At 41.4% G+C, this 27,262-nt stretch overlaps 1 protein-coding gene across 1 annotated transcript in view; it reads right to left on the reverse strand.

Annotated features, from left to right (window-relative positions):
• Positions 1 to 27,262, reverse strand: part of tha1 (threonine aldolase 1) — a 58,265-nt gene that overhangs the window by 27,590 nt on the left and 3,413 nt on the right. Inside the window, 2 exon segments of the mRNA XM_069923296.1 lie at positions 25,696 to 25,894; positions 26,728 to 26,918. Of these exon segments, the coding sequence (XP_069779397.1) occupies positions 25,696 to 25,894; positions 26,728 to 26,918 (390 nt within the window).

Here is a 27,262-nt window from a genome sequence, read left to right on the forward strand (position 1 = left end):
AATAAAGACTCCTTATTGCTGAACAATTTGATCTGGTGTGCATTTACTAGTAATGGTCCAACTGAAACAATGAACTAACAAGCAAGTTACCTGGAACAGGCAGAATCAGAATTTACAAAATTCATTCATTTGCGGCAGCATTACAGTATAACTATTGCTGTCAGTTACCTTTAAAAATAAATAAATTAGTGCAAAAGAGAAGAAAGTGAGGTAGTGTCTGGTTCATTGTCCATTTAGAAATCTGATGGCAGAGGGGAAGAAGCTATTTTTGAACTGTTGGCTGTTTGTCTTCAAGCTCTCCTTCCTATGGCAGTAGTGTGAAGAGGGCACGGCTTGGATGGTGAGAGTGCTTGAGGATAGAGGCTGCTTTCTTAACAGACTGCCTCTTGTTGATGTCCTCAGTGGAGGGAAGGCTGATGTCCATGATGGGGCTGGCCAGTAAATAACACTTTGTATTGTGCATTGGCACCTCCTTACCAGACAGTAATGCAACCAGTCAGAATGCTCTCTATGGTACACCTGTAGAGATTTTGCAAGCGTCTTTTTTTGAAAAACCAAATCTCCTCAAATTCCTCATGGTAGAGCCTTCTTTGAGATTGCATTGACAAGGAGGCCCCAGGACAGATGACATTGACAACCAGGAATTTAACATTCTTAACCGTTTCCACTGCTGACCCCTCAGTGAGGATCGGTTCATGTTCTCCTGATTTCCTCCTCCTGATGCCCACAATCAGTCCTTTAGTTTGGCTAACGTTGAGTGCAAGATGGTTGCCGTGACACCATTCAACTAGCTGATCTATCTCACTCTTGCCGTTTGTAATTCTGTTGTCATTGGCAAATATGTAGATGGAATTATAATTGTGCCACACGTCATGGGTGTAGAATGAGTTGAGCAGTGGGTTAAGCACACTTCCTTGAGATGCACCTGTGTTGATTGTTACGGAGGAGACGATATTGTTTCCAATTCATACCAACTGTGGTTTTTCGATGAGGATGTCAAGGATCCACTTGGCCCAGGTTTTGGAGCTTGTTGAAATGTACTGATGTTATGATGATGTTGAAAGCTGAGCAGTAGTTGATGAAGAGTAGCCTGATGTACATGTTGCCATTGTCTAGGTGATCGAGAGCTGTGCTGAGGGCCAGTGAGATTGTGTCTGCTGTGGAGCGATTGTGGCAGTAGGCGAATTGTAGTGCATCTAGGTCTTCTGAGGTACTAGATAATTCTGGCCATGACCAACCTGTCACAGCATCTCATCACAGTAGATGTGAGCGCTAATGGGTATTAGTCATTGAGGCAGCTTACTCTGCTCTTATTGGGTCTGGTATGGTTGATGCCTTTTTGAAGCAGACGAGAACTTCTGACGGCAGAGATGAGAGGTGGGAAATCTCCGTGAACATTCCAGCTAGTTGGTTGGCACAGATTTTCAGTACTCCGCCAGGTTCGTCATCAGGGCCTGACGCCTTGTGAGCGTTCACACTCTTGAAGGATGTTCTGATGTTGGTCTCAGAGATGGATTTCACAGAGCCACCAGCTTCTGTAGGGATTCTCATTGGTACAGTTGAGTTCTCATTTTCAAAGTGAGCATAAAAGGTGTTCAGCTCATCAGCTCGTGAAGCATCACAGCCATTTATGGTGTTTGGCCTTGTCTCGTAGGATGTAACCGCCTGCATTCCATGCCATAGCTTGCAAGTATCTGGTCAATAGGTCACTCACATACATCATATCAAAGTAGAATGTTGAGGTTTTCTCTCACCGCTGTGCTAACAAGGACCCAACAGTGAGGTCTATGTCATCAACAAAACCCTGCCACAAAGATTCCATTGGAACTGGTAATGTCTGACTATTCCTCTTGGTCATGTGGTTTACCAGTCACAAACTGTGAGATAGTCCATCGTGGCCTCATAAGCTCAAAAAAAAATCTGTATTCAGTAGGTCAGGTATCCTGTCCATTCCCTTTCTAGTTTTTTTTCTTTTCTGTCTTCTCCCAAATGGGGATTGCACCTTCCCCTCTCTGTAACAGAATGTGCTTCTTTTGTCATTTCCAATTTGGATGAAGAATTCTTGATCTGAAATGTCAGCTGTTTCTCTTGTAACTAATTTTGCTTGACCTGATGATTGCTTCTAGCATTTTCTGTTTTTGTTCACCAGTAATGAGTTGCTCTGAAGCACAGAGTGATGTGGTCCATATGTGCAAGGGCAGTATGCTTAGCGCAATGCTATCACAGCGGCTTACACCCCTAACGTCGAAGTACTCGAGATGGCAGAGGTCGACAGCATCGAGTCCACGCTGCTGAAGATCCAGCTGCGCTGGATGGGTCACGTCTCCAGAATGGAGGACCATCGCCTTCCCAAGATCGTGTTATATGGCGAGCTCTCCACTGGCCACCGTGACAGAGGTGCACCAAAGAGATACAAGGACTGCCTAAAGAAATCTCTTGGTGCCTGCCACATTGACCACCGCCAGTGGGCTGATATCGCCTCAAACTGCGCATCTTGGCGCCTCACAGTTTGGCGGGCAGCAACCTCCTTTGAAGAAGACCGCAGAGCCCACCTCACTGACAAAAGGCAAAGGAGGAAAAACCCAACACCCAACCCCAACCAACCAATTTTCCCCTGCAACCGCTGCAACCGTGTCTGCCTGTCCCGCATCGGACTTGTCAGCCACAAACGAGCCTGCAGCTGACGTGGACATTTACCCCCTCCATAAATCTTCGTCCGCGAAGCCAAGCCAAAGAGATCACAGCGGCAGAAACCCAGGTTTGAATCCACCACTGTAAGAAGTTTGTATGTTCTCCCCCTATCTGCGTAGGTCTCCTCCAGGTGCTCCAGTTTGCTCCAAATTTCCAAAGGCAATTAGCCACGTTATGTATCTTTATCTTTGCTACATAAAGAATGTTGCATGATGTGCTGAGTTTCTCCAGCCTTTTTGTGTAATCAACAATTGGTGAAGTGGGTGTATCCAGGCAGCACAGGCTTGTGGAAAAGTTGGGCATGTTATCACGCTGAATCACTAAATTAAAAAAAAATTAAAACTCTCCAAGTCACTGGGCTTGGAAGTGAAAAGCTGGACATTGGCAGCAGACCTAAGAATAAATAAGCTGAGGTTTAATGTGTTAGAATGATCATGGACCCTTAACACTGTAATTTGAGTTAATGTTGCTTCTATTAGCAAATGTCCAGATGCAGGCCTATAAACTGTGATCTTGAACCTCTTATCAGAAAGCTGGACCTGCACATAGCAATAATATGCAACAATGCCCAGAAACAAAACCAAGTTGCAGAAACAGCAGAGAGAAGAGGGAAGATAATCTGCTGAAGTATTTCAACAAGAATATTGGGCTAAACACTTTGCTCCTTTTCCAAAAAAGCTCCCCACATCCTCCTGAGAACGAAAACTAATTCTCAATTCATATCTTATTGGTAAAATGTCACCTTCCTACACTTCAACAATCAATATTGCACTGGAGTTCACCAACATGTCCTTGTTATTTCACGATGGAGTTTTGTGCAAAGTTCATTCTTTTTATTTCGATGCCTACACAGTAGTTGCAGGTATCTGTTCATGGAGTTTATTGCCTGCTGATCTCTTTAACTTGCTGCTCTCCTTACAGCTTGCAATACCATGCAAAATTTTCCCTGTGGTACTTTGTCTAACTAGCAAATCTTTATTCTGACACCTTCCTGCTTTTTGCTTATTCCTTGAAGAAGGGCTCAGGCCTGAAATAGATCTCTACCTCCCATGGATGATGCAAGATCGGCTGAGATCCTGTGTGTTTTTCTCCAAGTAATTTGGCAATACAAGAATCACTTTGTGCTAATTGTATGCATATTCTCACAGAGGTCTCTAGATTGTGCTGGTACAGAAATCAGGGTCATTATTTCCCCCAATCCACAAAATAATTGCAGAGCAACTAGATATGAGACAAAGATTTTTCACGATGACATGCATTTGCAAATCACTCCCTTAATCCATTTACTGTTATCTGGCAATGCTATGGTTTTTCAGATGCCTTGAGCATTACTTAATTTGTTATTGTTCTTTGTGAGAATCGGACTACAAAGAGGGAAATATGAGCTGAGCCACAAGTTATAACTACATATGTCATTCTGACCATAATGGTTACTCATCTATTTTTTGGCATTGTTCAATTAGTTTTGATCTCTTAAACAATTAAAATAGAATTTATTTTTCCATTTCCTTTACTTAAATGAAAGGACGTGGCATTCCAACTCGGTCAGTGGTCCAGCCGTGGGCTCCTACTGAAACCGCCTACATTACATCACTGAGTGACAACCTCAGTCGGTAAATGTGAAGCAATCAAGGTTTACTTCCCAAGTCCTGTTTCAACAATTCCAAGAGAGAGGTACAAATACTTCCCCGGAGGAAACCCACAAATGTCAGTTCTGCTTAAGCAGCAGGCTTGGTTTTGAGGATGCCAGCCAAGAGGGAAATATATTTTGTAATTGAGTTAACACCACGATTTTGTTAAATATTGCACGATTGCCATTCTCAATGACCAGCATTCTTGAGGTATTACTGTAAAAGATATCAGAGAGATTGCACTCAAGTCTCACATCCACCTTGTCTAACATTTTGAAAATAACAAAAAAGTATATGTTCGAAATCTAAAATAATAAAAAAAGCAACGGTGGAAATACTCAGCCTGCCAACGTTTCATGTTGAAGACTTTGTTAGAAGAGAGCGAGGGGCAATCTCAGAACAGGGTCTTTAACCAGAAACGTTGACTATTTCTCTTCCCACTCATGCTGCCTTACCTGCTGAACATTTCTAATATTTTCTATTTACATTGTCTAATATTTTACTGCATAAATGGATGATACTGTGGCCATTAGAACCACAAAAACCTCTTTCAACTCCTGAACTGTGTTAACTTGGGTGACCTTTAACAATACACTAGTTAATTTAATAGCAACAAATTGAGAATGACATTGGAGGATTATGCCCACAGCCAAATTATTAATTGACATTTACAACCCATATTTGTGAAGATAGATGAGTTGCTGGTGCGTTAAAGTAAATTCTAGTGGTGATATCATAAAAAAAATAGAATGGGAGAATTTTGCGGAGGTTGCATGTATGAACAAAGCTAAGTCCAGCCCAAGGGTGTGCTGGGAGAGGAGGCTTTCAAAATATGTGTTTTAAATGTATGGATAAAGCTATAAAAAGTCATTAGTGCCTAAAATGTAATATGAGTTGACCCACAATTTCCAAAACCAGAGGAGGCAGAACTTCCTAGCCCTTAAATTTACCTGGCCTGTTTCTGACACCTTTCTCCACTTCTGTGACTTCTCTGACTACATCTCAGGGGATAAACTTTCTATGAATATCTATTTCAAATCCATCGACTCCCACAGCAACCTGGATTATACCTCCACACACCCTGCCTCTTGGTAAGTATGCCATTCCTTTTTTCCAATTCCTCCACCACATCAGTTCCCTGGACAATGCACAGGACACTTAGTGTACTCTTTGCTCAATGAATGTGGATCCCCCCCACCCCCACACCAACTGTCGTTGATAAAGCCTGTAACTCTATTTCCTCCATTTCTTGTACTTTCAGTTAATGAAATTGTCAGGTTTTGCATGGCACAAGATAACACCAATGCAGGCATTGCTTTGTAGTGTGCTTGGTGCTGCAGACAGAGAGATATATTTTCACCTCTTAAGCAGTTGCACTGAATTATTTGACTGCTCCAAAGATTACTTAATAAAGATGAACTCTGCTGCCTGATGTAATCTCGGTTAGAGTGGCACTCGAATGGGATTACCTAGAAAATACAAGATAAGAAATGCAATGCCACTACACAGCAGGACTAGCCGCCCCGACAACAAACAAAACTTCCTTCTGAATCCTGCATACAAAACTTGATTTTTGCCCCAAGAATTTTTTTTAAAAAGTCATAGTTTATTTTCAAGCCAATAAAGATATTGTAGCCTGGTGGTAGAAGTCAAAAAAGGGAAAGTCTGCAGACATCATGGTTGAAGTAAAAACACAATGCTGGAGAAACTCAGCAGCTCAAACGGTGTATCTATGTAACAAAGATTCAAATCAAACCAAAGTTGACGTGGCCTCCCAGTGCAAACATTACATTTCTGGGAATGATCACTTGTAATATGTGCAGCCTGTTCCAGAAAGGAAATAATTACAGAACGGTTTCTGAAATATACATTTTTTAAAACATAATTTTATTACAGATATGACATGAATTTTAAAAAAAGACGTTGAAATGCAAGGTAAAAGGTTTCAATATTGGTGTTGGCACCAATTTTGTCAGATGGACCAAATAGATATGGGATTACATACGCAGGGCATTTTTATTTTTGAATACAGTAAAACCTCATTAGAACGCGGTAGTTGGGGTCCATGATTTCATACCATGTTACAGCCAAGTCGTGGAACAGATGCATATACGTCATGATTCAGGAAGCAGGAAGACAGAATACTGTGACTCAAACCCTTTAAACACCACATATTAACATACACATCTTGTAAATGAGTCATAAAAGTCCATTTTTGAGTTTGTGGCTGTCAGCCACTGTTCACCTGGCATCCTCAAATCAACGATAGGGTCCACAGACAAGCGCATTCTAATGAGGTTTCACTGTACTTTTTTTAATGCTGTTGTCAAACATGTATCAAGAATTAAACATTATCTAAATACATAAATTGAAATGAAAAAAAAATCAATGATACCAGTTGTCCATATTTCCAAACAGCCCCATTCCTCCTCCAAACAAAACACCAAGATAGAAAAAAGAAAGGAAAGAGAAAATAGATAAGTAAGAAAGAAACAGGAAAGCAAGAAAAAGGAGGAAAGGAAGAGGACCTGTTGGGATCCACCTCAGAAGTTCTAATTATTTTTACCTCAATCTCAGATAAGGAAAAGAACAAGGGTGTACAACTCAGGAACAGAATAAGTATCCCTAAATATTCAAACCTGCAAAAACATGTTAAACTTCTTTCTTAGATTAGAGTAATTTTCTTCAGGGAAACATAACTGTGCATTTCCGCATTCCATCGGCCTATATCCAGAGGGGAATCAGTCCTCCGAGTAACTGCAATACATTTCTTGGCCACCAACAATGCAATTTTAAGAAATTCTAATTGTTACTTGATAAAGCCTGTAACTATAATTTGTTATTTTAGGTCTTATGTCCACAGTATTTCCTAAGAGAAACAATTCTGGACTTTGTGGGAATTTTTCCCAAAAATCTGGTCTAATAAAATTCTTAAATTTTTTCCAAAATGTTTCACTTTAGAGCATGACCAGGTGGAATGTAAAAAAGTTCCCGTTTCTTAACCTAATCTAAAATATACATCCGATATATTAGAATTTATGTAATTTCTGCAGGGTAAGAAAGATGTACCTGATGCAAAAAGTTATATTGTGCCATTCTTGATCTTACATTTATTGTATCGGTCTTGCTGTCCTGACATAAATCGGACCAGTTTTTAATCACCAATACTAATATTCAAGTCTGATTCCCATCTTTGTTTTGATTTATATAGCTCTTGCTTAGAAGTTCCCGACTGAAGTAGGGAATACATTGCAAATGTAAACTTTCTTGTGTTTCCCCTTTCAAGTCAGAATCTCCATTTCAATGCATTCTGGTAACATCATGGCCAGTCCTAATTCATCTCTGAAAAAAGCTCTTAGTTGAAAGTAGTAGAAGATTGTGTTGTTAAAAATATTATATCTATTTTTTAACTATTCAAGTGACATTAATTGCCCTTGCAGAAAACAATGATTTACCTACCTGATCCCTTTCCAGGACCATGTATAGAATCTTATTATCCATTGTTAAAGGAATTAATCTATATTGAGTCAAGGGCATATTTGGAGATATTGTTCCTTTTGTTCCAATTAAATTATTCAATTTATACCAAATATTCAAAATATGCATTGTTAAAGGTGCTTCTTTTCCACCAGAAATAAATGTAGCATCCCATTTATATACAAGATCTTCTGCTACTCTCTCTTTGACTTTGTGTAGATCATTCTCCACCCACGAAGGCTTGTCTCTTCTGTCAAAGAGGAAAGTGACAAATTTCATCTGGTCCATGCCATATACTCAGGAAATCTTTGATAGAAATAGATCATTTGGCACAAGTCCTTGCCGATATGTATCTTCACTCATGCCTTTCCTCATTCACTTCCATCAGCATAAACCACTCTTCTCTTCACCCTCACAAGCTTGTCCAGATTTCCTACGCTATTCACTCCAACCTCTCCCTATGGAAATAAATTCCATATGCTCTATGCCCTCTGAATTTAGTTCTGAATGTTCAGTCTCATAAGTCTATTTTGCTATTTTTTCAGATTCCAATTCTTATCCCAATTGTTCATCTTGTTTTTGTATCTCTGAATATTTAGGCCACAGAAAAACAAATCAATCCCAATCTTAAAAATGCAGCATAAGTTTCCTGTGTATTTAAATACAGTGAATCTCGTTAGAACGCGATTTGTTACTCTGTGGAATCGCTTATAGCGCGGGTGTCTGTGGACCCTAAACTTCGCAAATAAGTTGATTAAAATTCAGAATCCCAATATTAAAAGAATGTGCTTACTTTCTTTCTTTGAAATTGTTAATTATAGATAAAGTGGATCCTTCGAAAACTGGTAATATTTGGGTTTGATTATCCGTGGGCACTCTGACATATGTGCATCTGTTCCGCAACTCGGCTGTAACGCGGTATGAAATCTTGAACCCCCAACTACCGCGTTCTAACGAGGTTTTACTATACTAAATATATAAACTTAATCACATGCACTAAATGGGAAATACAATAATGTACTTTTTGAAATAGACTAGCATGGTTAGTGTAGCAGTTAGTGCAAACCTATTACGGCGCCAGTGACCCAAGTTTGAATCGCCGCTGTCAGTAAGGAGCTTGTAATTTCTCCCTGTGACTTGCATGGGCTTTTTTTTCTTGGTGCTCCAGTTTCCTCCCACCCTCCAAAACGTACAAGGTTGGAAAGTTAATTGAGTGCACTTGGGCGGCTGGAATGGACTTCTACCACGCAGTATAATTCAAGATTTTAAAATGTGAAGTTCACAGAGTCAGTGTTTTACAGCATCGGAATGGACCCTTCTGTCCAACTTGTTCATACTGACCATGTTCTCTTCCCATTGAAGTCAATAAAATTCAAATTTTAGAAGTTCAAGGAACAAATGCTCCCATAGGTATTGACGAACCTATGTATGTATGTCTTTAGAGTCCAATTAATCTTGGTTGATTTTGTTAAGACCTCAAACTCGCATGAAAACTTAGTGTTTTCCATCATTCTCGCATTATTAACATGTTTGTATACCGGTCCAACACAAATTCTATTAATCTGATTCCTAATGAAAACCATAGAAGCTCAATTTAGGCCACTGAAGACATGATTCATTTAAAAAATATTAACTTTTAAAACTCTTGCCAACTCTCTCTTCAGTTGGTTGGAAAACGAAAGTTGCTTAGCAACATTAAGCTAGAAAGTAATCTTGAATAATTTTTCCTTTTGTATTTTCATCAATGTTTTGGCATCCAGTGTAGCATAATGAATGAATTAAGCTGCATAAAATAAGTAATTTCTCAGCATCAGCTTTGGCACTCTTGCCTCTGAGTCAGAGGGTTCAAGATTCAGAGTCCACAGTTGCATGCCCCACTCCCAAAGAAGACACTCCATTCCAAGCTCCGTCACAGGAAAATAAAAATTACCAGATGGACAAAGAAAAAGATTTAGAAGGCTCTTAAAAAAAATGTAATATCCCCACCAACTCATGGGAGTCCCTGGCCCATGAATAAATAAATTGATGAAGGTGCACTGGAACCAAAATCAGATTATTGTCATGAACATTTCACAAAATGTGCTGCTTTGTGCAGCATTACAGATGCAAAATTGCTATAATTACGGTTTAAAAAAATAAATAAATGAGTGCAAAAGAAGACAAAAGTGATATAGTGTCTGTGATTCATTGGCCATTCAGAAATCTGATGGCAAAGGAGAAGAGGCTGTTTCTAGACCATTGGGTTTCAGGCTCCTGTATCTCCTTCCTGATGGTAGCAGAGGGAATAGGGCATGGCCAGGTTGTGAGGGTCCTTGAAGATAGAGGCTGCTTTCTTAAGACACCGTCCCTCTTGTAGTGTCCTCGATGGAGTGAAGGTTGGTGCCCATGATGGTGCTGGCTGAGTTCACACCTCTCTGCAGCTTTTCCCTCTCCTGTACAGTGGCAGCTCCATACCAGACAGTAATGCAACTAGTCAGAATGGTCTACACCTGTAGAAATTTCAAGAAACTTTGGTGACATATCAAATCTCCTCAAACTCCTCCTTCATGATTGCATTGACATGGAGCCTCCAAGATAGATCTTCAGAGCTGTTGACATCTAGGAATTTGAAGTTCTTCATCCTTTTCACTGTGGACTGCTCGATGAGGACTGGTTTGTGTTCTCCTAATTTGCCCCTCCCAAAGTCCACAATTACTTCTTTGCTAACATTGAGTGTAAAACTGTGGTGGCACCACTCAACCAGCTGCTCTATCTCACTCCTAGATTCTTCCACATTGCTGTCTGTGATTCTGCTGGATGACTGTGGTGTCATTGACAAATTTGACATTAGGAACGCCATTGATGACTTCAAGTCCACATTTTGGGAGCCATCAGAGGACAAGTGCTCTCAGCGAATGGAGTGCACCATTGGTTAAATCCCTGCCGCCCGTGCCAACATTTGGAGGGCCTGCACTGTCCTCATAAAGCCATTTATCCTCAGTCCCAAGAGACCACCTAAGAAATAAGGATTAGGGTAGAACATGAACTTCTGCAAACACCGTGGTTGAAATAAACACGCAACACGGAAGAAACTCAGCAGGTCAAACGGGGTACTTTACACACCAAAGATACATAATCAACATTTTGGGCTTGAGCTCTTCAATGTACGACAAAATGTAGGCAGGCGCCTGAATAAAGTGATGGGGGGGGGGGGGGGGGGTAATGGAAGTCCCAAAGGCAGTAAGATAGGAGGGAAGAGGTAGATAAGGGAGGGAAGGCACACCAGCAAGCGGGGGGAGGGGGGATGGTTTTGTGATTGGAGAGAGAAGAGAACTAGAGGAAAGAAGACAAAGACAATGGGAAAGGAGGAAGAATGAAGAGTAGGATAGCAAAAAACTGAGAAGTCGATGCTAATGCCATCCAGTTAGAAAATTAAATGTTGCTCCTCCAATTTAAGGGTGGTATTGGTTGGACAATCATGAGACCATGGACAGACAAGTCAGGAAGGGAATGGGGTGCAGATTTGAAATAGTTATGGACTGACAGGTCCAATTCATAGAAATACTATTGTGCAAAGCTGAAAACAACTTGTTATCAACATATTCAATCCTACTTAATCAGCATTAAAAATATTAGTGCAATCCAAATTGACAAGTTTCTCAGTGAAAAATGTCTGATTTTTGTTAGTCAAGCATACTAAGAGTTTATAAAACCAAGAAAGGCCATTGGAGCTGCAAATTTTTCATGATTTATTTAAACTGAAGTATCAGGGCATGGGGCTGAATGGTTTCCTCCTCAAACGATAGTATACTACAGCACAGTAACAGGCTTCTTCGCCCCTTCTAATCTGTGCTGATAGCCCATAGCCTTCCATACTTTTTTCATTTATGTACCTATTTAAATGTTAAAATTGAGCCTGCATTCACCACTTGACCTGGCAGCTTGTTCTACGCTCCCACCACTCTCTATGTGAAGAAGTTCCCCCTCATGTTGCCCCTAAACTATTTCCCTTTCATTCCTAAACCATGCCCTCTGGTCTGTATCTCACCGACCCTCAATGGAAAAAGCCTCTCTACATTTACTCTGTCAATCCTCCTCATAATTTTAAATACCTTGATCAAATCTCCCCTCATTCTTCTACGCTCCACGGAATGAAGTCCTAACCTGTTTAACCTTTTCCTGTAACTCATTTCTGAAGACTAGACAACATCCTTGTAAATCTTCTCTGCACTCTTTCTATCTAATTGATATCTTTCCTGTAGTTAGGTGACCAAAACTGCACACAATCCTCCAAATTTGGCCTCATCTAGGTCTTCTACAACTTTACCATAACATCCCAACTCCTTTACTCAGTATTTTGATTTATGAAGGCCATTATGCCAAAAACTCTATTTACAACCCTATCCACCTGTAATGCCACTTTCAGGGAATTATGGATCGGTATTCCCAGCTCTCTCTCTTCTACCGCACTCCTCAGTGCCCGACCATTCACTGTGTATGTCCTTTCTTCCAAAATGCAACACCTCACACTTGTCTGCATTAAATTCCATCTGCCATTTTCCAGCTGGTCCAGAACCTTCTGCAAGATTTAAAACCTTTGCTGTCCACACACCTTCAAACTTATTGTCAACTGGAAACTTGCTGATCCAATGTACTGCATTATTATCAAGATTATTTATATAGACATCAAACAACACTGGTCCCAGTACCGATCCCGGAGGCACACCACTAGTCACAGGCCTCCAGTCTGCGAAGCAATCATCCACCACTACTCTCTGGTTTCTCCCGCCCAGTCATTGTCGAATCCAGTTTATTACCTCACCGTGAATACAGAATGTCTGAAGCTTCCTGACGAACCTCCCATCTGGAACCTTGACAAAACCCTTACTAAAGTCCATGTTTCTACTCTATGTAGACCTCCTTCATCTCACACACTATTCTACTTTTACACAGCCATTTATTGAGTTTTTATTTAAATGTGTCTGGGCTGATACCATATTTTTCCTACCTGCTCTTGATAATAGGAGGCCATTTGGCTCATTGGCTCCATGCTACCTTTCAGAGCAATTCCATCAATCCTCTATACAATTTGTCAGTCGCCCATTCTCTCTTACATCCTGTTAACTGCCTCCATATCTCCTACCATCTACTCCATCTTTATAAATGCCGATTAACACATTATTGAGATGTGTGGGTAGGCGCGGGCTACTAGAAAGACACACAGCCTTTACTGGTGGTCAGGATCGAACTTAACATCCACGATACAATGTGTGAAATAGGACGTAATGTGATTTGGATGTTGTGCAAACACCCTATCATATATAACACTCAAGAGATGCGCCATGCACGAGATTGGATGTTGCTGCCTTAGAGTCGAAGCATACACTGTTATATGGTAAACATTTTATTTGTAAGTAGGGAAAATTCACATTAAAATATCGATGAAAAAGACAGTACAGTACATACATAAGCCAGTAACAAAGGTGTTTATGTCTATCAAACCATATGTATTATAGGCTATATATTTACTGTACCATATATAATGGCAGCGCAATTGCTTTGTACACAAGTAGCATGAAATACACATTGCGTGCAGGAAATTCTACTGTAGTTGTAATTATTTGCTTTGATTATTTATGTGATCTTTATGTAGCGTGTATGGTGTTTTTCTGCTTGCACCATGGTCTGGAGAGATCCTGTTTTGTAGGGGAGTATATGTAAAATCAGATGATAGTGGTCTTGAACTTGAGAGGGGGCATTGGGAAAGGTCAAATGAAGAGTGAGGGGGTGGCGAAGGAAGAGATATACACACTGACAGACGGTTCACACAATTAATATAAACAAGAGGCGTGAACGAGAGTGCATTGAAATAACTGGAGTTCATAATGTATGGAAAATTGTTAACATTTGTCCACTGATTAACTAAATATTAAGAGTATACAGGTGCTTAAACACATCAGATTGAAGATGTGTAAAAAAAATGTTTGTAACAAGTGTCATTAGAAATTACAAAATAGAACAGGAAAACCAAACTGCTTTAACGATAAGCTGTGAAATTTGAATGCGCAGAACAGTGGAAAATCTTTTTCTAAGTTTGAGGTGCTGAATTTCCATGAGGTAGATGCACATCTTTATCTTACTCCAAAGGGTTATAAAAGAGCAAGGTTTATCAAAACACTTCTTCAAATAAAACTGCTCTGCGACTGAACCCTCCCCTTGCCCCGTAGGAATGTCTTCTGGTTATAAATGATATTCATTAACTTCACCTAGTTTTTAAAAGATAAATTGAGAGAATTGTTTTCATCAGGTAGAAAGATATCTTGTATTACTTAATTAGATTTCATTACCAATATTTTTCTCTCCTAGTTAGGAATTTTATATATTTAGATATCAATTTTCAACAATTTTAATAATGAGTGAACAGCAATGGCATCGCCCAGGATGAAGAAATGATTGAATGCCGCTCGCCTTTGGGGTGACTGTTAAAATGTCTCCTTATCCCTGCTTAGTAAGAATTGATTCAGTCAGAGGCTTTATCTGTAAACTTGGAGGAGAGGGGTTAATTATCTATAATGTCATTGTTCATCTTATGGGCAGCTCCATGGGGGAGAGGGGAAGGAACCTGCAGATGCAGCGATGGTTAAATGTTTTCAAAGTATATAACTGAAAATAATGTAAAATGCATGAAGATTCATATCTTCATGCAAATGAAGTTTGTGTAGTGCAAGTACAGTCTAGTAATTTTTGTCTTTTTCACTGTTTATACCTAATGCAGGTACATTAATTAGGCACCAGGGTTTTTACTGTAATAGTTTAGTAAAAAGTCTCTAAACAACTTTCAACTCTCTAAATCTTTCCTTGAATAAGAGGCAAATAAAATGCAGTACTCCAGACAAAGGCCCACGAAAGCCCTATATAAATGAAGTGCATCTTCACAGATTTTATATTCATTTTCCCTATTTGCATGTGCAAATAGTCAATACCATGTAAAAGTCGACCCCCCTATTTTTTTTGCCCCAGCTGCCCTCCCATCTGAGGCTCCTGACGACTGACTGCAGACCCTCATCTAGGCCCCAGCCGCCCGCCCATCCGAGCTCCCTACGCCCTGAATGACACAGGTACTTACTCCAGTCAAAAGTAGAATGCATGTAAGAGTTGACCCCCTAAATTTTTACCTATATAACTGCCAAAATTGACAACCTCACATTATTTTATTTACAAAATTTTTGTCCATTTACTTAATCTAGTTGCATTGCAGTTTTGCCACTCAACATCCTTTTCATAGCATATTTGGTTAGCTTTGTGCTGTTAGCAAATTTAGCGACCATATCTTTACTGCCTTCAACTAAGTTATAATTAAAACTTGAAAAACGCTGATAATGGTATTGATTCCTGTGGGACACCACTTGTTACAATTGCCAACCAGAGAAAGAGGCATTTATGCTCATATACTGTTTCTTATTAGCCAATCTTTCATCTCCACCAAACCCATCAGCTTCTACTTTTTATGCAATAGCATTTGTAACAAAGCCTCATCTCCTTATTTTGTGTCACTCATTTTAAGTTTTATCTGTAGCAATTCCACTGTTTGAAATTTGATGCAACTAAAGAATAATCTCCATGCAGTAGCAGAAATACCGTCCAGAATTTGCCACCATTTCACGTTTCAGTGCTTAGCAAAGACAATAATTTGAAAACTGAATCTTCAGACTAGAACATATAAAAACTGGAAGGGTTCCTTCCCATTACGCATCTATCCACCTGCACTCCTTCCCAACTCCTCCTCTTCCTCAGCCTCTTCCCAGACCTCCCAAAAATGTTTAGATTTCTGACCCATCCTTTCCTCTTTATCCCTCCAAGTTACTTTGCCTTCTCTCTTCCTGAATCCCTTCTGCTTCTGCTCCCCCTCCATCTTCCTCTTCCATCCATTCCTAATTTTCCCTCCTAATCATGTAACATGCCCACCTACCTTTCCTTCTTCCACAGCCCCCATCACTTCCATCTTCTCCTCTCTAACCTCCCTTCCTCCAATCCACCCCTCCTCTCCTCCCCCTTAACCTCCCCTCCCCTTCTGAGTTTATTCTTGTCCTGAGATTTGGCACCTCCATACCAGAGAGTGATGCAACCAGCCAGAATGGTGAATGGCCCAGAAATTTGAAGTTCTTGACCTTCTTCACTACCTGGCCCTCGATGAGGATTGGGTCGCATTCCCTCATGAAGTTCACAATCATCTCCTTGGTTTTGCTAATGTTGAGCACAAGATTGTTGATGTGACACCATTCAACAAGCTTATCTATCTTCCTCATTGATATTTGTGATTCGTCTGACAACTGTGGTGTCTTCAGCAAATTTGTAGATAGCATTGGAATTGTGCCTGGCCACATAGTCATGGGTGCAGAGAGAAAAGAGCAGTGGTCAGAGCACACTTCCTTGGGGTGCACCTGTGTTGATATTCAGTAAGGAGGAGATGTTGTTTCGAATTCGTACTGATTGTGGTCTTACATTGAGAAAGTCAAGGGTCCAGTTACAGATGGGGGTGCAGAGACCCAGAGTTTGTAGCTTCTTGACCAGCACTGAAGGAATAATGGTATTGAAGGCTGAGCTGTAGTTAATTAAGAGCAGCAGAGTATGAGTTGCTCTTTTCAAGGTGATCCAGAGCTGAGTGGAGAGCCAGTGAAATTGCATCTGCTGTGGAGCAATTGTGACGATAGGAGAATTGCAGTGGGTCCAGATCTTTGCTTAGGTTTGTGTTAATTCTGGCCATGACCAGCCTCTCAAAGGATCTCAGCACAGTAGAAGTTAGTGCTACTGGGTGATAGTCATTGAGGCAGCTCACATGTGACTTTTCTTGGGCACCGGGATGATTGATGCCCTTTTGAAGGTGGGAACCTCTGGCTGCAGCAATGAGAGGTTGAAAATGGACATGAAAACTCCAGCTAGTTGGTTGGTGCAGCTTTTCAGTACACTGCCAGGTACCCTTGCAAGTGTTCACCTTCTTGAATGATGTTCTAAAATTGTCCTCAGAAATAGATATCACAGCATATTCAGCCTTTGCAGGGATTCTACTAAGTACTGTTTGGTTCTTCTTCTCAAACCTGGCATAGAAGGTTTTCAGCTCATCAGGTATTGAAGGATCATAACCATCTATGGTTACTTTGTAAGCTGTAATGTCCTGCATCCCTGCCATAGCTGGAATGTATCTGTCTCTGTCTCTAGCTTCCTCCAGAATTGCCACTTTGCCTCAGAGATGACCTTGCTCAGGTCATACCTGGTCTTCACGTATAGATCCAGATCCCCGGCTTTAAAACGCCCTTGTTCTCACCCTCAGCATGTTGCGAATCTTCTGATTTGTCTAGGACTTCTGGATGGGGAACACCCAGTATGTGCATGTGGCCGCACATTCATCCACGCAAGTCTTGATGAAGTCAGTGACACCTGTTGCATATCCATTCATCGATGGATGAGTTCTTGAATATGTTCCAGTCCACTGATTCAAGGCAGATGCTACTCTGCCTCCCTCAACCTTACTCAATCTTTGCTTGTACGCTAGGAGTAGGTACAGCCAGGTGATCAGTCTTGCTGAAGTGTGGTTGTGATATAGGCCAGTAGATGTTCTTCATGGGGGTGTAGCAGTGGTTGAGTGTTGTTGGCTCCTCTTGTCTCACGTGGATGTTTGTCAGAGAGTGGTTTGGGGGGGTGGTTTCAATATGTGCCATACAGGAGGCTCTCAACCATCGTGTCCGTCAGGTGGAGGTCAGAAGCGATGGGGTGGCCTGGGAACTTGGCCAAAAAGGTGGCCAGCGCCAGCTGCTCAGAGCCAGTGGCCAAGTGAGGCAGAAGGCCAGACACGAGGTGCAGACCTGCAGGAGGAGCAGGCTGTTGGAACCGAGCGCTGGCGTCTTTCAGGTGCTCCATGAGCTTATTGGGCCAGCCCTCAGGGACACCCTGACAAAGTGCTCTCCATCACACCCACCCATCTAACTCCAGATGCAGCAGCATGTGTGCAGTGCTGCCGAGCCCAGAGTTTACGGAGCGTCGCACCAGATCGTGGTGATGGTGCAATGTGGGAACAATGGCCATCTTTCTCCCTCATAATCCCTCATGCAGCTGGAACCGTTCTGCCAGCACTAGCTGCATGGGGGATTATGGGTAAGGAAGACGGCCATTGTTTGCACATTGAGCCATCCACCGCCTGCTTCTCTTCCACCAGGTGGTGTGGAGCCGAGAGTCACCTTTCCACCGAAGGTAAGAGAGGGCGCCCATGGGGGCAGGGATGACAAAGACTTGGGCGGGGCTTATGTGTAATGTCATCTACCTAAAAACGTGCTGATTTTTGGAGATTGCCGGTTTTTAGAATTCCGGATAAAAAGTTAGACTCTTGTATCTAATACTGATCCCTGCAGCATAGCAGTTGTAACAATTGCCAGCCAGAAAAAGACACATTTAAACCCACAGGTACCTCACTGGTGCCAATATAGGGTGGTGATCGCTACTGGCTAGCCAGTAGACCTCTATAAAGATTTTAACACTGTGGCATTATTGGTCTCCATATGTTTTACTGTACGCACTGACAATGGGATGCGTTTCTTTTTCTTCGTTCCTTCTCTGTTTTAATAGGACTTGTATAGAGGAGAAGGGGGTGAAGGGAGGGGTTCTCTTGACATTTTGTATTTGGTATGATTGTTAAATATATTTTAAATGATAAATAAAATATTACAAAAAAAACAATATTAAAGAAACTCAGGAGGTCAGATAGAATACTTTATATGGATAAAGACTGGAACAACTCACTAGGTTAAACCTATGCTATTTCTTATAAACCAGCCAATCTTAGTGTCCACATCAAACCATCAACTTCTACTTTTTATGCAATAGCATTTGTGATATAATCTTATCTCCTTATTTTATGTCACTCATATTAACACACTCATTTCCCTGCAACAACTCACTTGTTTGCAATTTGATACAACAATTTAAGAATAATCTGCGTGGTCTGTTGCGGTAGCTGAAATACCTCTACAGAATTTGCCACCATTTCGTTATTCAGCGCTTAGCAAAGACAATAATTTGAAAACTGATTCTTCAGACCAGGACATTTAAAAACTGGAAGGGTTCCTTCCCATTATGCTTCTCTCCACATGCACTCTTTCCCAACTCCTCCTCTTCCTCAGCCTCCTCCCAAGACCTCCTAACCTTTCCTCCTTACCCCTTCCAGTTACCTTGTCTTCTATGTTCCTCATTCCCTTTTCCTCCCCTAACTTCCAATCTACTATGTTGGATATGACACCATTACGTGTACGCAATGATGTGGGGAACTGATTTATACTGAAAGCTTCGTAGTAATGCTTGTAGTTTTGTAATTAGTAAAGCATTGAGTTAGTCTGCACTGACGTTGGGGCTGTCGTTATTTACATCGGGGTGGGGCCTCAAAACATATCAGTGGTGACAAGGATTTAAGAACTCACTCAACCATTACACATTTATCAACTCTAATCAACTCTGGGAATCCCAAGAGATGGCGGCAGCAGTTCCTGCAGTTCCCTTCGACAAATTCAATGAAGACGAAGACACTTGGGAATCCTATGTAGAACGTTTTGATAATCATTGTATTGTACAATATATTACTGAAAATTCTTCATTGAATACAAGACAGACATTGTTTTTAACCATAATGGGAGGAGGCACCTATGACCTCTTAAGATCGCTAACCAGCCCACACATGCCTTCAACGAAAACATATGCTGAAATCTGTCAATCTATCAGTCAGCACCTTAACCTCCGACCTCCAGAAATGACAGAAAGACAGAAATTTTACTGACGTAAACAACAGCACGGTGAGTCTGCCCCAAATTTCATGGCTACGTTTTGTAAACTTTCTAGATACTGTGCATTTGGACAATTCAGAGACAGTGCGTTAAGAGATCAATTAGTAATGGGTTTAGCTCGATGACTACCTGAGAAAAACTCATTGCAACACAAAATCTGACACTTGATCTGTCGTTAGACATTGCTACTTCTGCCGAGACAACGGCAAGCAATATACATGTCTGCCAGAGAGACTCGGTTATCAATAAATCTTGGTGCCAAGATTCTTCCCACCGGGAACCTGCTGCCAAAAATGTTTTCGTTGCAGGAAGACATCATAGACCCAATAATTGATATTTCAGAAACACCAAATGCCACAAATGCAATGAGAAGGGGGGACATCAAAGCAAAATGCCCAATGAATAAACTAAAGAAAGATTACCAGACAGGCTCCAGAAAAATACAATTTGCACAAGAGACAGGAGAAAGCCCAGACACTGAAAACACGGATACCAATGAATCAGAAGAGGAACCAAATGAAAGTAAACAGGTTATACAAGTAATCCAGATGTGTGCCACAAATGACTGAATTTTTACATCCATGTCCACATTAACAACAAACCGATACAGATGGAACTAGATATGGGAGCAGCTAACGCCCAGAACAATGAAGGAGCGCCTGCTACCGCACGTAAAGGTGCTCCAAACAGACACCATCTTAAAAACCGTTACGGGGGAGGAAATACAAGTTTTGGAAAGTGCAATGTACATGTTAAGTACAAGGATCAATCTAACCAGTTGCCCCTCTATATCATGGACACCGAGGGGCCTGCATTGCTTGGCTGTAATTGGATTGGCAAGAAATAGGGAAGATAATCAGCCAAAAGAACCAAGAAAAGCGGGATGAACACCTGCAGCGAACCACGAACCCCAAACTGGCCCCAATTTTAAAATGTTATGGCATAGTATTCAAAATGGTTTGGGAAAAATTTTGTGGGGTGTGAGCCAAACTACACGTGAAACCCAAAGCAGAACCTAAATTTTGCAAATCCAGAGCCATACCTTTTGCAATAAAGGAAAATCGAATCGGAACTTAGTCGTCTGTAGAAAGGGATATTAGAAAAAATCCAGTACTCCAATTGGGCAACCCCAATTGTACCAGTACACAAGGCAAATGGAGAAATACGCACCTGTGGTGATTACAAAGTGACCATTAATCAAGCACTACAAATTCTGGAACACCCTATTCCAAAGGCCGAAGAACTATTCCAAACATTAACCAGAGGACAAAAGTTCACTAAACTGGACCTGTCACAGGCCTACCAACAGGTGGAGTTAGACTACAGCTCCCAGAAATATGTAACCATAAACATACATTTGGGATTATTTACATATACCCGTAGGCTGTACGGAATACCAGCAGCACCAGCGCGGTATTCCAAGCAATTATGGACAATTAATGAAAGGACTCAACATAGGCTGCTACTTAGATGACATCATCATTACTGGCAGGAATGACACCAAGCATCTAACTACCCAAGATATCACTTTGAATTGACTGCAACAGGCAAACGTCTGACTACGAAAAGACAAATGTCTGTTCATGGCACCATCGGTGACCTATTTAGGGTTTACTATCAGTAAGTAAGGGGTACAAATGGACAGCAAGGGTACAGAAGCTGTACAGAATACTTCCTACTCAACCAACAAAACAGAACAACAATCATTTCTGGGTCTAGTAAACCATTATTGCTGACATGTACCAAACATTTAATCCCCTGAATAAACTACTTAAGAAGAATCAGAAATGGTACTGGAACACAGAAACCAAATGAGCTATTGATGAACTAAAAACAATTTTAACAAGCAGTAACCATATCTTAATTCATTACAATCCAGACAAAGAAGAACACTGGTAGTAGATGTGTTGTCCATGGAATTGGGCGTCGTACTGTCACAGAAAACTGAAAAGATGTTGTTTAGTTCCAATTTTAGATAAATCTACAAAATCTTTAGTTAAAATGAAAATGGCTAAAAGATTATTGATATTAATGGAAGAGTTAAGTTTGCTGGATATTTGGAGAAAAATGAATCCTAGAGAGAGAGATTATTCATTTTATTCTTATCAGTTTGATTCTTATTCTAGAATTGATTTTTTTTCTAACCAAACTATCCATTACAAGGGAGGATTGAATATGCACAATATAAACCTAGAATTGTATCAGATCATTCATCGTTATTGATGTCATGTTTAAATTCTGATAGAATTGGAACAGTTTATAGATGGAGATTTAATTCATTATTATTAAGAAATGTAGAGTTTTGTGATTTTATAAGAAATCAAATACAGATATGTTTTGAAACAAATGTCAACTCAGTTGATAATAAATTTGTTTTTCAGGATGCATTAAAAGCTTATTTGAGAGGTCAAATAATAACGTATTCAACTAAGATTAAGAAAAATTATCTTAAGGAAGCAGGTAAATTAGAGAAAGAAATTATGATTTTGAAAAAAATTTACAAAAAAATCCATCTGGAAAAAAAGATTAGAATTGATTAATAAAAATGCATTATAATTCAATTCAGACATAGGACTGAGAAATTAATTGATAGAACTAAAAAATATTATGAATTGGGGGAGTGGGCGCATAAGGTTTTGGCATGGCAATTGAAAACAGAGCAAGCATCAAGGGTTATTAATGCTGTTAAAAAGAATTTGAAAATTACATATTCCACAGGATATAAATGATTCTATTAGAGAGTATTATACCAAATTATATTCATCTCAATCATTGAATAATGAAGAAGAGATTAATGATTTTTTTTTACAAAAGCTTCAATTACCATCTTCGAATTGTCAAACTTGGAAAGATTTAGATTCCCTGTTTACGTTGGAAGAAATTATTAAAGCTTTAAGTTTTATGCAAAATAGGAAATATCCTGGAGAAGATGGATTCATGTCTGAATTTTATAAACAATTTAAAGATCTACTGATGTCTTTATTAACGGAAGTATTAAAACAACTGTAACTTGTTCTTTGCCTGAATCTTTTTTCAAATGCTGTAATAACAGTAATACCTAAGAAAGATAAAGATTTATTAAAACCTGAGTCTTATAGACCTATATTGTTATTAAATGTTGATTATAAAATTGTTGCCAAAGTTTTGGCTCATAGAGTAAATGAATATATATCTGAGTTGTTCCATTTAGATCAGTCTGGATTTATTAAGAAAAGATATTCTGCTCGTAATGTAGCTAAATTAATTAGTTTAATACATAGTTCTCAGGGAAAATTGGACCCAGCATTAGTTTTATCATTAGATGCAGAAAAGAAAAAAAAGAAAACTGAAAAGGGAGAACAACCGGTAGAATACGCCTCCCAATCACTAACTGCTTGTGAGCGGAACTATGCTCAATTGGAAGGAGAAGGACTAGCCATCATCTCAGGGTAAAAAGACGTCACCAATACCTGTGCGATGCTATTGGCAGTGTATGATTTTGATTTAAAACACAAACCATCGCTACAGAATAACCACGCAGATGCCCTCTCCTGCTTACCACTCCCAGATACAGAGCAGAATGAAGCAATAGTAAAAGGGACATCAGAAGCAACAGAAATAAATCAAAGCCCACTGAATCAACTATTTCATGAACAATGGCTGGCCAGAAGATCAGGAAATGTCAGAGGATATGAAACCCTATTACACCAGACGTGGCAAATTGTCCATTGAAGAAGGATGTCTACTATGGGGAACCCAGACCATCATTCCCAAGAAGTGGCAGCAAGATGTCCTAGCCGAACTACACAATAACCACCCAGGGATGGTGTGTATGAAAGCACTAGCCAGGATGCTCAGCTAGTGGCCTTCCATAGGGGAAGATATCGAGCACACCATCAGAAGGTGCAGTACATGCCAGGAGGCACAACCCAAAGCACCTCAGGCAGAAGCAAACTCATGGAAATGGCCATCACAACATGGCATCGGATAGACCTTGTGGGGCCATTCATGAGAAAGAATTTCCTGATAGCAGTCGACGCGCACTCGAAATGGGCAATTGTAATCCGCATGTAAAAAATACCTGTGGGTCAGACCATTGAAAAACTCAGGAGTTTTCACATCATATGGATTACCTATTGAACTTGTCTCCGACAACGTCCCGCAATTGTTATCAGCAGAATTTAAAATTTTAAGGCGCAATAATAACATTCACCACATACTGTTGCACCAGGACCATCCCACTACAAACGGAGAAGCAGAACGTTTCATACAAACTTTCAAGAAAACCATGAAAATGAGACAAAATTCGGACTCGTCGTTGTCCCTTAAGATCGCTGATTTCCTGTTGAGTTACCAGAACACACCACACTCAAAAGAACACCGGCAAAGCTGATGTTCAGGAGAAAACTGTCAGCAATACTTCCAAATATCAGCCTCAGACTGCAACAGACAGCTTCCGCTAAAGGAGACTCAAGATCAACTGAAGGGGGGGCAACCAGTGTTGGTACAAGACTACAGTGTCCACAAAACTCCATGGGTGCAGGAGTAATCCTGAAAAAACTCAGCCCACACTTGTATCACATCCTCGTGGGGGACATGATATGGAAAAGACACAGCGACCAACTAAGACCAGTGAATGATGCAATGACACCCGAAGCCGGAAAGGATGGTGTGTTCAGTAAGGGGCCGACCTGGCTACTAGTAGAAGTGTCTCCAACACACGTTGATGGACATGGAGAAGGGCCAAGACTACTGATCGAGGAGATACCATGAAGAAGGGCACCTGAAACCAGAGACTAGGCGAGCAGCCCGCTGAGTCTTTGCAACCCAACTCCAAAAAGACCACCAAGATCATCTTCTCCACCGTCCAGTTATATCCTGACCAATGAACCAGAACAGATCATGCCAAGAACTCATTTACAATAACAAAGTGCCTTGATTGATACCATCCCTCTCCATAGATCCAAACGAACCACACACACACCGGAACGTTTCAAAGAGGGGAAAGAGTGTTGGATATGACACCATTATGTCTACGTGATGACGTGGGGAACTGATTAATACTGAATGTTTTGTAGTAATGGTTGTTAAACAAAATTAATAAAGCATTGAGTTACTCTACTGACATAGTAGCTGTCGTTATTTACAATGGGGGGGGCCCTCAAAATATAACATACTGCCTCCCACCATTCCTCATTTTCTTCCTCCTCATTAATCTTCTCCATCCCTTTTCTGTCTCCTTTCCCCCTCACACCCTCCCATCTTCAAATCACTCCTTCTAACTATAGCTCCACCTCCAACTCTCCCCTTTCTTCAACACCTCTTCCATCTCCTTCACACCTGTCTCCCTTCTAGTTTTCACTCCTTGCCAACTCTCCACTACTCTTCCCTTCCCCATCATGGCCACTCTACTCAATTCACCATTCCCTTTACCCCTCTCCCATTCCAAATCCCAACTCAACTCCTCCCTTTCTTTCCTTCCACCCCTCCTCCACATCCATTTACACTCTTCCTATTCCCTTCCCTCATTCTCTCTACATCCTCCCCTTCTGCCCTCTCTCTTCTAACTGTCTTAACTTTCCATCTTCCCTCCCTTTCTTCCAGCTTCCTTCTTTCCCAATCACCTCTACTTCATTCCTCTATCCTCGACTCAACCTGCTTCCTCTCCCTGTGCCTTCGTCACCCCATTCCACTTTCCTCCCCACCCTTACTCGCCATTCATCTTTGTTCTTCTTCCACCTGACATTCTACTCTCCTTCCCATTCCCAATTTTTTTCTCCTAATCTTATAACCTTTCCTATATGCCTACCTTCCTTTCTTCCAGACCCCACCATCTTCCTCTCGTCCTCTCTTCCCTTTCTCTTCTCTCCTTCATTCCCCTCTCCTCCACTCAGTCCCCTTCTCTACCTTCCCCACCTCCTCCCCTCCGTGTTTCTCTTCCCACTCCCTCCTCTTCTCCCCTCTCCTCTTTCCTCTTCCCTCTCCTCCCCTTCCCTCTCCTCCCCTTCCCTCTCCTCCCCATTCCCTCTCCTCTCTCCGCTTTCTTCCTCCTCTTCCTTCCCCTTTCTTTGTCCTCCCTCCTCCCCTTGCCCCCTCCTGTCCACATGACTTACGGTTGATAGTGGGGTCCTCACCATAGACATCATCCCTGACGCTGGCGCTGGCCATGGCAGCCCGCATGGCCAGGCTGGGCTTGGTCACCGTGTCGCTGCGCAGATCCACTGTCCGTACCTTGCTGGCTGCGGGCCTGAGCCCAGGCCCCCGGTACCACCACAGGCCGGCGTTGTAGAGCCTCTGCACCCTGACTACATGCTGAGCCCAGGCAGAGGCCACGTGGCCGGAATTAATTGTGTCCCCGAATAGCTGGAACTGCTGAAGGTTCCGAACTGCCCCCAGCCTCTCCTGTCGCCCCTCATCTCCGCCCTCAGCATGGTCTCCCCCTTCTTATTTCCTTCCTCCGAACCTCATCGTCTGTCCCCCACCCCAGCTTCCCCCCACTGTCCTCCAGCCGCCTTCCCCATTCTCCTCAAGCCACCTCCCCCCCACTGTCCTCCAGCCGCCTTCCCCATTCTCCTCAAGCCACCTCTTCCCCGCTGTTCCCCAGCCCCCTTCCCCCATTCCCCCAACCTTTTGCCATGACAGAGCTCAGAGTGTCTGGTTTGAAGGTCTGGTATTGGGCATAGGAACAATATGGTTTGTCCAATGAGTGTGACTCGAGCCTTGAGCAGAAGATGTTGGCCTGGATGAAGACATTGATCATTGGTTTGTTTATCCTGCCTGTGGATTGGGAAGATTTTGAGGATACAACATTGGTGGTCACCAATACTTTAAGATTCCTGCCAGCTCTCAAAAATATACAGGAGAGCAAGGTTTGCTGTTGCCCTGTGCACCATGAGTTTTGTGCTTGGTTTGAAGTATGAATCTTAAAGCCTTCTTTTCCTCAGATGGCCAAATTCCAAGCTTGTGCTTTAAAGGTGATGATAAATTTCATCATCGATATTATTTTTTAGACATAAAGCATGGCCGTTGAGTCCTGGACCCAACACATTAATGTCATCATTAAGATAGCCCGTCAGCGCCGAGATTGGTAGGAGTTTGGAAACCCTGGCAAATTTCTACAGATGTGTGGTGGAAAGTGTGCTGACCGGCTGCATTATTGTCTGGTATGAGGACAGCAATACACCTTGAGCACAGGCAAAACCCTGCCCTCCATCGAGAACATCTACAGGGAATGCTGCCATCGGAGAGAAGCAGCAATCATCAAGGATCCACACCAGCCCAACATATGCTCTGTTTTCGCTGCTGCCATCAGGAAAGAGGTATCGGTGCCACAAGGCTCGAACCACCAGGTTCAACAAGCACAGTCAGGGACTTATTTAAGGACTCTTCCTTTTGACCTTTATTGATTTTTTCTTTCTCTCTATTGCACACAGTTTGTTTACATTTCTTTATTTGTTTACATGTGTACATTGAGTCCATTTTTTTGCACTTCCAATAAATGGTAATTCTGCCTTGCCCACAGGAGAAAGAATCTCAGGGTTGTATGTGATGTCATGTATGTCGTCTAACAATAAATCTGAAATCTGAAAATAACTCTGAATGATCACTGGGAGTAGGTGAGAATGAGGAAATAAAGTTAAAGTTGTATCATCCACAGGCAGAGCAGACCCGACGGGTCAA

This window comes from Narcine bancroftii, chromosome 3, assembly GCF_036971445.1.
Source record: "Narcine bancroftii isolate sNarBan1 chromosome 3, sNarBan1.hap1, whole genome shotgun sequence".
NCBI classification, from domain to species: Eukaryota; Metazoa; Chordata; class Chondrichthyes; order Torpediniformes; family Narcinidae; genus Narcine; species Narcine bancroftii.